General features: G+C 36.1%; 1 protein-coding gene across 1 annotated transcript in view; it reads left to right on the top strand.

The window, feature by feature from the left end:
- Positions 1 to 13,638, top strand: part of ABCD (ATP binding cassette subfamily D) — a 51,337-nt gene extending 37,699 nt beyond the window's left edge. Inside the window, exons 2-7 of the mRNA XM_065236045.1 lie at positions 774 to 1,484; positions 8,134 to 8,545; positions 8,620 to 9,485; positions 9,549 to 9,638; positions 12,889 to 13,014; positions 13,203 to 13,638. Of these exons, the coding sequence (XP_065092117.1) occupies positions 889 to 1,484; positions 8,134 to 8,545; positions 8,620 to 9,485; positions 9,549 to 9,638; positions 12,889 to 13,014; positions 13,203 to 13,371 (2,259 nt within the window). The 5' untranslated portion in view covers positions 774 to 888 and the 3' untranslated portion in view covers positions 13,372 to 13,638. The remainder of the gene's footprint in view (positions 1 to 773; positions 1,485 to 8,133; positions 8,546 to 8,619; positions 9,486 to 9,548; positions 9,639 to 12,888; positions 13,015 to 13,202) is intronic.
- Positions 13,639 to 14,543: the final 905 nt, after the last annotated feature.

Raw genomic sequence — 14,543 nt, 5'->3', positions numbered from 1 at the left:
GCATGGCCATGAATTGACGTCTCGAAAAATGTTCTTGGTCACTCTTTTTTCATTCATACTTCCCCGTGATGCGCTCGGGTTCGTCTCTTATTATTCTAACTTTTTTGTCTCATAGAGGTTACACATTGGACCTCCCTTAGCTCAGTCAGTAAAGGCGTAGCTATATAGCAAGACAATGCTAGGTTCGAATCCCGGTCCGGTCTAGGAAGTTTTAGGGATGTATAATTTCTCTATTTCCCTGGGTATAGAGTATGATTGTATTTGCTACACAATAATACTAATGCAAAAATGGTACAGGCCTAGAAAGCTCTCAACTGTGGAAGTGCGCTTAGAAGACTAAGTTGAGGGCCGGTGGAAAGTCCCAGTAGGGGTGTTATAAGGCCAAACAGAAGAAGAGGTTTCACATAAGATTGCTTTTATTACCAGCATGTATCGATAATTTTGCTCATCTGATGAAAGAATTTATCATTCGATCCATGTAATTACTGCCATACTTTTTCACTGCCACTGTCTAGTATATAAGACCGACAAAACAAATTATAGACACCATCAGACACACAAAGCCAAACATTCACTTCAGTCATAGAAGGTAAAGATCTACTCAGGAGCAATAAAAATAAAAAAGTATGTTCTGCTCACTTCCTACAAAAAACACATAGGTATAACGCAAAAAAAAAGAACCTCAACATCCTTCACTTCAATTTTAAGCTTGAGGCTGTGTACATACTCTCAGAGGCAGTAATTTTCCTCTTCATTTGTTTTTTCACTTTCAGATGGACTGAGCTGCAGTCATCTAGGATGGGTTGAACGGAGAGCAGCAATCATTCTTCCAGTCTGCGTGTCGGGTGTGCAATAGTTGTGCAGAACCGGAAGTAACAGTTGATCAAAATGCCGACTGTCATATCAAAGTTTGCCAAAAAGTCCTTCGACAAACTCGAGGAGCTGGGTTACTCCAAAGAGCTTGTGTCAGGAGGCTTGGTTAGCACAGCACTGTTGGCCTATTGCGTGAAATTATCCTACCCATTTATCAAGCAACAACTAGATCGTAGTAAAAGTACAATAGAAACTAAATGTGATAATGGTCTTAGTAGAAATGAGAACAACAACCTTACCAAGGCAAACATCGAAGATCCCGAGGAAAAAATCGAGAAGATAATCATCGAGAAGAAACTAAGACGGAAAAAACAGCCTGGCCTTAACCTAGAGTTCATTCTTCAGTTGAAGAAGTTGATCCAGATTATGGTGCCACGAGTTTTGTGCGAGGAGACGGGTCTGCTGGTAGTTCACACCACGTGCCTCATATCACGAACCTTCCTGAGCATTTATGTAGCCGCAATGGAGGGCGCCATTGTCAAGTATATTGTGAGAAAAGATGTAAAAAATTTTGTGCTTATGCTTCTGAAATGGTTCGGCATAGCGATACCGGCAACGTTCATCAACTCCATGATTCGATACCTCGAGAACAAACTCGCACTGGCGTTTAGGTGAGTCTAACTTCCTCGTTAAGATGATAAGTGTTTTGCTAGAACAGTGGTTTCTAAATTGTACTCCGCGCAGCGCTTAGTGCTCCAGCAAGCTTCTACTAGTTTGCACAATGCTGTTTTTTTGAAATTTGAAATATTTGGTAAAATTTGGTAATTTAAATAAAATATATTTTTTTAACTTAACATTTAATATAGGTCATTAACTCTTCGAGTTTCAAATTGAAAATGAACATGACACTTTTTTCTAAATGTTGTTTGTTGGATTCTATTTATCCGCTTTCTAATGTTTTTATACCGTTACAAACGTTTTTTCCTTAACTTTTCATGAATACGTTGGTCATGCTACCTGTTTTTGTCATTGCACCGTAAAATACAGATTTTTATTTTCAATTTCTTTACTTTTTTCAAATGCTAATACTCATTCGGTAGTGGAACTAAACATAATACTGCGTAGCATTCTACAAGATAATTTTATTAACTTTCAGGGGAAAATGTTCAAGGAGAAATCAATCAATTTTAACTTGATAAAACGGCTTTTCAACCGACACAATAAACATTGACGATCAAAAAACGCAATTAACAATACGACCAACCACCATGTGACATGACCAAATAAACCATAATAAAGGAGATCTAATATCCTTTCCAACAAGATAAAAATCGGAAATCCGATGAAAATTACCGAAGATATCACAAATGTAGTTTAAATGTGATTTTAGATTTGGCTCGCAGAATTAATTGTTGCAGCGTAAGGCACATTCCTTTAAATTACTGCAGCTAGAAAAAAAAAACACACACACACACACTTAAAAATTTCATGAACGGCTTAATTGACCTAAATTAACATCCTTTCTTAAATTTACTCGAACCAAAAACTGACGACATATTTTTACATGTCGTGACGTAAACTTCAGTTACTGTACTCAATTTTACTGACTTTGATGATTTTTCAAAAACCTGCAATTTTACATCTTTTAGACATGTGTTTCCTTTTAAAGGCTAGTAAATGTAATGAGTCATCTCATGCCTATATTCAGAAAGACAGCAACAGTTGTCTTAGAAATCTTACACGTGACGGAATCCATCTTTGACATAAAGGGTAAACACACATGTAATGTAAAATTAAGTGCTCAGAGACTGAAAAGTTCGAATGAGCTGAAATTCAAATTTATTATGGCTCAATTTTATGTCGAAATTGACGGTCGTATATGTCAGTCTCAGAGCATTTAAATTTACATCAATTTTTCTAAGTGTTTATAGTAATAATGATGACATGATTTCACCAAATCAATATATAGCAATCGAATCCTCACCAAACCAATTAAACCTACTATTGCTAGATGTGTGTGTCCGGAGGCATCTTAAGTCCACATCCGAGGTATACTCACAAATTCTGATGTTTATAGATGAAGGCAACGATCTACCTCGCTAGGGGTTTGATTTTCTTATAAGATACACACTTAGAAATAACTAATTTTACACGTGACGGAATCCATCTTTGACATAAAAATGAGACGCATATAGTATTAAGTGCTTCGAGACTGAAAAGTTCGTTGCTCGACGAAAAGTACGTTTGATTAAGCTATATTCCGCGACTATTTCTAAGTGTTAAGATAAAGCAGTGATTGTGCATTCAATGTTGTATTTTGGCATCTAAATTAACAGAACAGCAGGTTTTGTCAATGTTATTCATACTTTATATGGAACACAAGTCAACTGATACAAATGTTTTCAATTTATTGAGCAAACAATATTAGGAATAACGAAAACATCACTTCACATCCGAACGCGCAGAATTGAGAATTCCTATGTAGCCGGATGTATTTTGTTATGATTCAAATTTATGTCAAATTTGATGCTCCTATATGTCACTCGAAGCACCTAAATTACATGTATTTTTCTAAGTGTGTACAAGATATTTTGGTAACATGAATTCAAGAACTAATTATAATCTGATGATAGTTTGTTAAGATATAACAGCAAAATGTGATATCGTTTTGCTATGATTTTTTTTCTCTATTCTTTAGATATGGCAACAACTGACTTTGCTTTTACTCAATTATGCTCCCCTAGTTTTTCTGTTCTGTTCCCCAATGTTAATAGCATAACTTGCTATTGATTTGATATTATCGTCTACTCGGACATAGATCTTATTTTACTCTGCATCCTTACCGATTTCAACGTTCGAGAGCCTTAAAACTGTTCCCAAGCCAGAAATAAGAATAATATTTACGATTCAAGATTTTTACCTCAATTATGGTCCCATAGATTAATTAATGTTATTTTTGATATTGCACCTTTTATATAAATTAAACTAACAGCAATTATATATGTTCTGTTACCGAATTTTAAAATTCAAATTTGCTATTGATTTGATATTCTCATCTATTCTGGTAACTAAAAAATCTTTAAAATGGTGAAAATCACAAATCCTTGTAGGTCCCAGAATCTTGAAATTTTTTTCCAAATAAACCTTTTTTCCAAATAAACCTACCAGGTACCAGGATTTGCTTATCTGATTGCGCGCTTGAAATAAAAACGTTTGAAAACCCCTGTCCAAGAACTGTGTCAAAAGTCAAACCTTTAGGCCTTTAGTAAATGATAAACTGGGAACAAAAGGCTTGTATGGATTTTTACTGTCAGTAGAATTACTTTCATCATGATTTTACTTTTCAGAACAACGCTAGAATTTGTACTTTCATGTTTCACTTTTGCATGGATCAAGTACAGTAGATAATAGCAACATAATCAGATTAATTTATACTTTTACGCTAGATTAAATCAATGCAGTGAATCCATTCTAATGTATCACAAATCTCACTAATCTACAAGAACCTTATTTGTGTTTGTATATGAATAATCGTGCCTTCCAGCCATATAGTGGAATTGATCATACCAGCTAGATAATTCTACCTCTGCAGGCACGATATGCTTGCGCTGAACCACCACTACTTTGAGACCTTGTACTGATCGTTTACTTAGCAGAAAACTCAATCCATAACCATACCGAGCCATTAGAAGAGCATGTGCTGTAATTGAGTACCTCAATAATTCAATCAGAAAACTGGTTTCACGTTATTTATAAAAGATTCTACCGTGGCCGTCTTGAACGGGTGCACTTTGGAAGTGGTTTGTCATTGTAGAAATCTGTAGACCTCTGCTTACGGTGCTTACTCGGTAGTAGGTATTTAGCTTAGTACATTGACTTTGCCTCAGCAAGCATCGTCGCGTGGCCTTGGATATTGGAAACCATGCTAAATTCTAAGATTGCACCTGGTTCGGAACGGATTCGGACTTTAGGTGAACTTAAGAATAAACATTGCTTGCTGTTTGGCAGGGGTATATCAACACCGAGAGCACGATTAAAGGTGAGCATAGGCTCAACTTGTTGTGCAACGAAGGATCAACGTCGATATAAAAGTGGGTCAAGAATGTTTAGTTTGTTTGTAACTACCGGAGGTAGTCATTGCAGCTGTGAAAGGCAGTAAGCGGTACATTCTCATGATTCTTTTAGAACCAATCAATAAGGTTTAATGTCGTAGGGATCTGATACACTCATTAGCGAAGCATTGGTTAATACCAATGTACTATAGCAAGATCACGTTTTTGACAACATGACACTAAGGTATTTACTCAAAAAATACCCATTGCTGTCTAATCCAATCCATATTTATGTAAGCGGTTGGACATTAGGGTGCTTCATTTTGAAAAAGAGATTAATTTCAGATAGGTCACCCTCCAGTTATATGAAAAACCCCTAAATATGAACCTGTGCAAACAATGGTGATGATGGTGGTTAAGAGGTCGAGACTTGTCCAGATTTATTTTTTTGGGGAAAGAATTTGCCTAATTTATTTTTTGTGGATTAAGATGCTTAATAAGTTAAAATCTTTACAACCAATTAGTGTCATTATTAGTATATAGAACAACATCAACATGTTTTTCTTTGGCTGAATCTAAAACAAAACCGGTGATTCTAACAGTCTCCGTGCCTGAGGATGATTTTTTATGTTATATAATATAACAAATTTTGCAATCCCTCTAAAATATTTTCGCTCAGGTCAGAAAAAAAAAATTCAAAGGTGAATCACCGCTAGCATCTCGATATGATAATCTTGAATAAAATGTTATATATTTGATTTGAATTGTATTTGAATTTAATTTATTTTTACTATTTTTATTTCCAGCGCATAAGTCTACTTTAGTGCAAAATGAGCAATATGCAATCATGAAATTTTTTTTTGTAGCTGGGCGTCGTAAATAACATTCGGAAGAGGTCGAAAATAATTGTAATATATAATTTTCAATTTTCGCAAAAACTTGAAAAAGGGTGAACTTAGGAAAAAACACTTTTTACCAAAAAAAATATATATATAATACAAAAACTAAGGCCGGAAAATTTAATAATTTTTTTAATGGAAAATGTCACCTTGGGTAGCAAAGTAAATAAATACATTTTTTTCCGTTTTGAGTTGGAAATGTTCTTTAACATATTTGAGATTTCAGCTGCATCAAATTTTAATCCTTTTTGTTCCTAGAATCCTCAAAGTGCAACGCAACGAGCTTTCCATTTACTTTAAGTCTTATTACTTAATCTTCTCGTTCATTATTTTTAATACACGATTCAATTAACTGAATACTCTTATTACTGCCAAAACAATAGATGTTTAATAACTTTCATTACTATTTAAATACCTTCCAATACACTTATTATCGTAAATTATTTGTTGATTATCGGCAATACTACTTAAAGTCAGTGGCGTCCCGTAACCTCACTTTTTACCTATGCACCTACTTTCAAAACCAGGCATTAAAATATTCATACTCAAATCGGTTAAAAAACACACTTAATCTTCCAATACCTGTATTTTAAATAACACGCACTCAAACCGAGAAGTGCGTGCCCCTCCGATACCCCACAATATGGGTATTTTTGTAACAAGGTTGACGTGTACAAGTCAATCTTTTAAATTTGTCGAACCTCTTAACGGAATCTCTTTATGAAGAGCTTTGAGTGTGTTGGTTTATTTCCTTTAAATTCCGTTATAATTGCTTATATTTTGACAGATACGCGTATTTCGTCTACTACTTGCAAACTTCATCAGTGCCAAGTACTCAACACCACTCGGTGTTGTTGTCAAAAAGATAAGCAATTATAACGGAATTTAAAGGTGTACAAGTCAACAATCAATGTCAGACGCCAATTTGGGATTCAATATGGTGGCTATGAGATTCTGACAAACTGGCAGATACCCTATAGGTAATTTGGAACAAGACCAACGTGTAGAAGCTAAAACTTGGTGTCCGACGTCATATTGGAATCCAAGATGGCAACAATCAGTATCCGAAGACATAGGTGTATCCACTAACTCAGCCGCAATTTTTTTTTTTTTAGATTTCATGTATCTAAAAAAAGTTTAAATTTTTATTTTAACTAGATTTTGTCATCTTTTTTACAGTTTCCGAATCAGATTGAAGTTAGACTCATTATTTCAGTTAACTCGTAAAAAATGCAACAATATTTTTTCTTGATAATTACACACAACGAAAATCATCAAAATTCTTGGTTTTTGTTAAAGGATTGAGAATTATTATTTAGATTTTAAAATTTTAAAATATTTTGGTCTTTAAATCCAATTTGTAACTTTGTTTTTTTCTCTTCCATGAAACTCCATTGACTCTAAAACTTTCTTAAGAATCTGTTGCTAAAGATAAACAGATGAGATGAGATGAGGAATTGGGAATGTCTTCGATGAAATAAAAAAATCTTTAAGTATTGAACGTTCACCAAATTGTAGAATATTAAAATCCTTCTCATGCAACAAAAGCGCATAACGATTATACGTTTATTGAAGATTTTAATAAATTAGGGATGCTAAAGATGTTTTATCATTTTGCTTTGCTTAATTGTCGGGGTCTAAATACTAATCGTTAAGAGTTATATGGACAAAATTAAAAGGATTATTATTGCTAGGTAATGATACTTTTATAAATTTTTGGTATACAAAATCGAAATGCTCAACATTTTCCGAAGCAGGAAAAATTAAAAATTATGTTAGACTTCGAATTTTAAAAATCGGTCACAGTCTGGTGAAAACAAACTTCAGATATCGAGCAACATGAGTTCGTAACCTAAAAAAAATCTATTTTTTTGGATCTGAATTTTAATACGACTAGAAAAAACATTAAACTTGAAGACAGAGGTTTGAAAGGTTCTGGCACCCTGCATACATTATTTATAAACATGTTGTATTTTTATACAAATTCAGAAAATACCGATTACATATTCAGCACATTTTACATGTGCGCACATAAGTATAAGCACCGGCTCATAGCTAACACACACTGTACGTCTCTCTCCTTTTGAACGTGCAAACACACAGAGTTATGTGTTTACTCGTCTGTACTGTGTGCGGTTCTCTAGCCCAACTCAAAACCGATTCGCAAGTTCTATCAGACCCAGCCACTTAGTGGATAAATATGTACAAAGCTACAACTCACACTGTTATCTTATTTACACATTTTACAACCTGTGTTCATAGCGGTGTAATGGATGGTAGCATAATTAGCACCATATTATTATATCATTATTGATTTTATTTGCGCATGTAGTACTCACTCTCCACATTATGTATTCCTATTTTTGCAGAACTCGCTTGGTGAATCATGCCTACGATATGTACTTCAAGAACCAAACGTACTACAAAGTATCGAACCTGGACGGCAGGATCGAGAATGCCGATCATCGATTAACCGACGACATTTCGACCTTCTCGAGCTCGGTCGCTCACCTGTACAGCCACCTGACGAAACCATGCTTCGATCTGATGTTGATTGGCATTGCTATGGCGCGTTCGTCACGGAAAATGCAAGCGAATATTGTGATGGGTCCGGCGTTGGCTACAATTGTGATAGGGACAACGGCGCACATTCTGCGAATAGTGTCACCCAAATTCGGGCAGCTCGTTTCGGAAGAGGCGAACCGCAATGGATATCTGCGACATGTGCATTCAAAGATCATCACGAATGCTGAGGAGATTGCCTTTTACGGTGGTCACATGGTTGGTATCTTGGAATCCGTTCCTGGATTGTTGATGTGAATATTAATTTACCATCTATCGTTTATTACTTACAGGTGGAACACGCTCAGCTTCAGGATGCATATTCAAGGCTAGTGACTCAGATGAACAACATCTTCACACAAAAACTCTGGTTCATAATGTTGGAGCAATTCTTTATGAAATATGTCTGGTCCGGTACTGGAATGGTGATGGTTTCCTTACCAATTTTAACTGTTAACAGTCTTCCGAGTGGCAAACATAGTAAGACCAAGGCTGAATCAGAATTTGGAGTCAGCGAAAGGACGCAGTACTTTACGACAGCTAGAAATCTATTGCTGAGTGGCGCCGATGCAATTGAACGTCTTATGTCATCGTATAAGGAAATTGTAGCCCTTGCTGGTTACACAAGCCGCGTCGCTGGCATGTTTGAGGTGTTTGATGATGTATCGCATGGTATATACCAGAAAACAGTAGTAACTGGGGATCGGAATGATGGAGGGATACTTGAATTCAAAAATGGGCAGCCTGTAGCCAAAGGAACAATTATGTGTAGTGAGAATGAAGGTGACATGACAATATCGCTGGATAATGTTCCTGTAGTAACACCAAACTGTGACATTGTGGTGTCCAGTTTAACGCTGACCATAGCACCGGGAATGCATTTACTCATTACGGGACCAAATGGTTGTGGCAAGTCAAGCTTATTCCGCATCCTGAGTGGATTGTGGCCGATTTACGGTGGTACACTGCGCATTCCTAAGCGATCACAGGGTAAACCATGCATGTTCTACATCCCGCAACGACCATACATGTCGTGTGGAAGTCTGCGGGACCAAATCATCTACCCAGACACGCGTAAGGAAATGTTGAGTAAAAACATCACCGAATGCCAGCTGAGAGAAATCATGCGAATGGTGTCACTAGAGCATATTATTGACAGGTATGAAAACTAAAGCGATGTGGAAATGTTTGGATTGCTAACACAATTTGGATTTTTTTTTAGGGATAGTTTTGACGAAATTCGAGATTGGAAGGATACCCTCTCTGGAGGCGAAAAACAACGAATGGCCATGGCTAGGCTTTTCTATCACAAGTAAGATAATGCTTATAATAATGATGTCTTCTTAGGGGCTATCCATTTAGCAAATGAACGGTTTAGAGGTGGTCTCCTCTCCCCTGGTGTCCACATTAATTTCATAGATGATTTTGATGCATTATTATCTACAAAGGGGGATCCCTTTAAAACTGTTCATGTGGTTTGTGTTCAGCTTTTTATATTCTATAATGTTTAACTTAAATCATGATTCATTGATTATGTTTTGTACTTTTGCTTTACATAAGTGATAATTGATTCGGTATTGTTTTGTTTTGATTCGTTATTGAATATTCTTATTTTTTCGCAATTGTTTTGCGTAAACTATTATTTCTTCTTAAATATGACTTTGGGACAGCTGTGCGTAAATCCTCCAAGTAACACATATTCATGCAATTATGACAGGTAAACTTATTTACAGCCAAATCCAATTATATAAAGGTTATTTAAACTTTTATAGAACTTGTGTGCTGTTTGTGCCTCCTTTTTCAATGACAAACACGCTAGGTGAGTGTAAATGTCAATAGTGAGGCTTTTAGTTTGGCTTTTAGAGTGAGCTTCGATCAACTTAGAAATTTGCATTTCCCATTTTTGTGTTGCTCGTGTACTATTTATCAAAGTAAACTACTATTTGAAAAAGGGCGTTATTTCCAAAGATTTCCAAGGCTGCACCTACTGGGCGTTTACACCCAAATGTTAACTGGTTCATGCATTCCTCACCTAATAAGTGGTCCACAAGATGTTAGAGCAGTGGTGCTCATCCAATGAGTTTAAGAGCCGTGAAATGCTTTCAGCCCGTGAATCACTTGCGGCAAAAGAAATTGTTATGATGGGTGTTTTTTTTTTAAATTATGGTCACTTTAACGCTCTTGGTTCATTCGTGACTTGTCCGGGGGGTGAACTCGTGGCTTTGGCGTGAGAGGTATGGATGCTAACCATCACGCCGGGTGTTAAAATCAATATTGTTTGGCTTCGGCGGGACATCTGAAATTTGTTTATTTACCTGTGAGACCAGGAGTTTCCACTGGTTCAGTGTCCGACGTCGACGTTCAATTATGAAGATGCCTAAATCCTTCATAGGCAGCACATTATGAGAAGGTGTTCAAAGTTCTTTTGAGTTGCGGGAGTGTGGTTTGTATGTATCGGTTGTAGATTTGTTGTGAAGGATATTCAGGTAGTTCCCGTGATTGCCAAAACCACTATAGGGAGAAAATAATACGGTTAAGTGATTCAATTCACCCCCGATCTGGTATTTATTTATTTAATATCACTGAAATTACTTGGAAGCAGCAACTAGAGGCATTATGAATACCTAGGGCAGATTAGACACCCCATATTTTCCAAAATATTTATCAACATATTTTTAGGTGCAACAGATATTTCATTCCTCTTCAGAATGAGTAATTTAACGAGTGAACTAATACCGCGGATATACTCGCATGATAAACCATGAACATGACCATTATTTGTATAATAAATTCAATTTCATTCCAAGCACATCCATGGTCACACTTGTATAGTTTTTGTATAGTGCTCATAATTATTATACAAATAATGCTCGTGCTCATAGTCTGTCATCCAAGTCTATTCGCGGCATACTTTCATTACGTTCCTAATCACCGTAATTTTTTGAAAAAAGGCACATTCTTTCTGTGTGCTGAAAAATTATAATTCTCGCGAATCACCAAATAAGGTGTACACACTTAGATTTTTTTTTACAGGAGTCAGTATTTTTTACTGGGTTTTTGAATTACTGAAAAACTCGGTTAAAATTCAAATGACCGTTATTCGTAAAGATTCGATAAAATCGACAAATTTTATTTTTCATCATTAAACGGGGTTAACAGAAGTAAGTCTGTAAATTTTCGTAACACATTTTCGCATCTTTGACTTTTTCTCAGATTTTTTTTTTTAATTTTACCGAGCAGTTTCGCAATTCAAAAACTCGGTAAAAATGACTGACTGGATAAGTGTGTAGCGAGCAAATTTTAACATGACTGAATCAATCAATTTCGTAATAGAGATGGTAGGTAGGATCATGCTCATCGATTGATACCGATTGAGTATGAACATTAAAATAATTGACTACATGAAAGATAAGAACCACACACTTAGATTTTTTTGCCGAGATGGGCACCACCGAGCAGCTCGGCATTTTATTTTGCTGGAAATTCAGCAAAAAATATGTTTGTTAGCTGAGATCTCGGCAAAATTTCCGTTTGTTAGCTGAATCTCGGCAAGTTTTTCACTGAGATCCAGCAAAATAAAATGCCGAGCTGCTCGGTGGTGCCCATCTCGGCGAAAAAATCTAAGTGTGCAATATCAACATGTTTAGCTAATGAGTTATATATGTCTAAATACAACCTATTTTGTTCTTTTTGATATATTGTAATTTTTATTGGTATTTCGTTATTCCCGAATAATCATGATTGGTTTATTAACACACTCATATAAACATTTCTGTTAAGCTAACGAAATATAATTGCCTCTTTTAAATTGATAGCATCATAAAACAGTTAAATAATAACTGAAAAGATATATTTAAGTTTTTTTTTATCAGAAATTTATTAAATTGTATCATTTATCTACTATGATTGACTTTTGTATGGTGTCAGCATATCACACGTTAAACATCCGTTAACTGAAAGCGAATTTTAATTTTTTTTTTTAAAGCATCGCATCTGTCTTCCACCCTTCTCAATGACAACAATAAGTTGACAGTGGATAACCTCAATATTTGTCTACGGTATGCTGGAATTTTGAAAATAGTAAAATAGATTTTTTTCAGTTATCGCACGTTTAGTGTGAATGTGTTAGCAATAAAATACAGTCACCCAAAATTTCCATTTCCATTTGATTACCATGCAAAACTGACCGATCCACAATTGTTACATACAGCCAACCCACAATTGTGGGGTGACTGAATAAATGAGAATGTTGTCTCAATTTCATGATGAATATCACGAATATGATCAGTGATAGGTAATCAAATGCCCAACTAACCACCCTTTTTGCAATATATGGCTGATATACGATTATTATATTGCACATTAGCTGTTTACTTGGGTGATTACCTAAATCTGTTAAAGAAAAAGAGACTCGCATTTGGTTGTTACGCGTTTTTATGTTTACATATCATTGTATACGATATATTAATATTCAAAAATTGTTTTATTGTTAGGTTAATTATTTCCTGCTTTGAACGAAACTATACGATTTAGATTTAAATACATTATTCCTCTATTTCTAGGCCCCATTACGCCCTTCTGGATGAATGTACCAGCGCTGTTTCGATTGACGTCGAAAGTTCCATCTACGAAACAGCTATTTCAATGGGAATCACACTCCTTACTATCACTCATAGACCAACTTTGTGGTAAGCATAATTCCCAAACAACCATCATGCAATATAATGCTGATATAAGGCAAATATAAAAAATTAAAACCGTATATCAGCCTCATATTGCAAAAACGGCTCTTATCGGGCTATAAACAGGCTTGGTGGTTACCATGGGTTGTGACATAAAACATGATCAGATTTTAACTGTTTCTTCAACTACGTAGGAAATTCCATACCCACATCCTTGAATTCGACGGCCAGGGTGGATGGGTATTCGAGCCCCTTGCCAAGGATGCCAAGCAGCAGGTTCCTAGATCCAAGCAGAACGTGTATCAAAATCACAAACCTTTCACGGACGCACCGGAGATGACAGTCTCGGCAGTGTCGGTGTGATTACCGTAACCAATTCATCACGCTTCATCACAATTTATAGAGATTATCCAAATTTGACTATCTGTGACAATTGTAGTAAATTTTATCACCATAAGTAGGAGCACTTTGCTGCAAAGCGAAAGGGATTTGAAAGGTACCTACTGTAGATAAAGTTGTGAGGAGAATCAACTTTAAATGTTAACGAATTTAATACATGTTTTATCCTGAACTCTATGAATTTTAACGTTCTATTTAGTATAACAACTTCTATTTGTTCTGGTCCTATCACTTTGAGTAAAGATCACAAGTATGCTGTTGTTGAACATTCTATTGATTCAAATCACTAGACCATCTGTTATATGTCTGTACATAAGTTTTTTTAAAGGAATTTGAAATATAGATTTTTATTCAAAAATGTGTTTTATGTGGTTATTTTATTTCAATGCCCTTGAAAAAATGAGCTTTGACATCATTGCAGATGCACATCCAAAATACAGACTAATCTTTATAGTGAAAGGATTTCATACACACTCTAAAAAATTATATAATCGATCTCCAGAGGTGACCAACCCAAGCCTGAAAGTATCTTTAATAAACTAACAATGATCGACCTAATGACCTTCTCTAATGATTCTTCTCTGACATTATCAACATCCGCACGTATCGCAATGCGAACATAGATTTGGACTTAGTTGAAGTGTGAATGTGCTTAAAACTCTCGACGGTGTATAACACCCGGGGGGGTGGGTCGAACGCTGCGACTCAACATTGAACAATTACGGGACGCTGGAGTTGCCCGGCACTAGATGCTGCGACCACGGAGCGAAGAAATGATTGGTTTAACGATGAATGCAACTGATAGTAGAGGAGAATGCGAGAATGCTGCAACACCGCACGAGATTGAATGTGGAGCGATACAGATAAGCACGGAACAAACAAAACTCGGTTTTTGCAAGGAAGAAGCGCCAGCAGGAGGACCGAGATCGTGAGATGGAACAGCTGTACCGCGTAAACGATACATGGAAGTTCAACGAGAAGCTACATACTTCGCGCAAAGGTTACGTGCCACAAGCCGATATGTGCATGGACTTGGACGGTAACCTTCTCACGAACGAGTGTGAGGTGACTGAGAGGTGGAAGCAGTACTAGCCGAGATCAAAAGTGGCAACAGATCTAGGAGCACGCACAGAAGA

This window comes from Ochlerotatus camptorhynchus, unplaced genomic scaffold, assembly GCF_037179485.1.
Source record: "Ochlerotatus camptorhynchus isolate MF236.1 unplaced genomic scaffold, CSIRO-AGI_Acam_v1.1 ptg000521l, whole genome shotgun sequence".
NCBI classification, from domain to species: domain Eukaryota; kingdom Metazoa; phylum Arthropoda; class Insecta; order Diptera; family Culicidae; genus Ochlerotatus; species Ochlerotatus camptorhynchus.
This window is presented reverse-complemented; position numbering and strand designations above follow the sequence as displayed.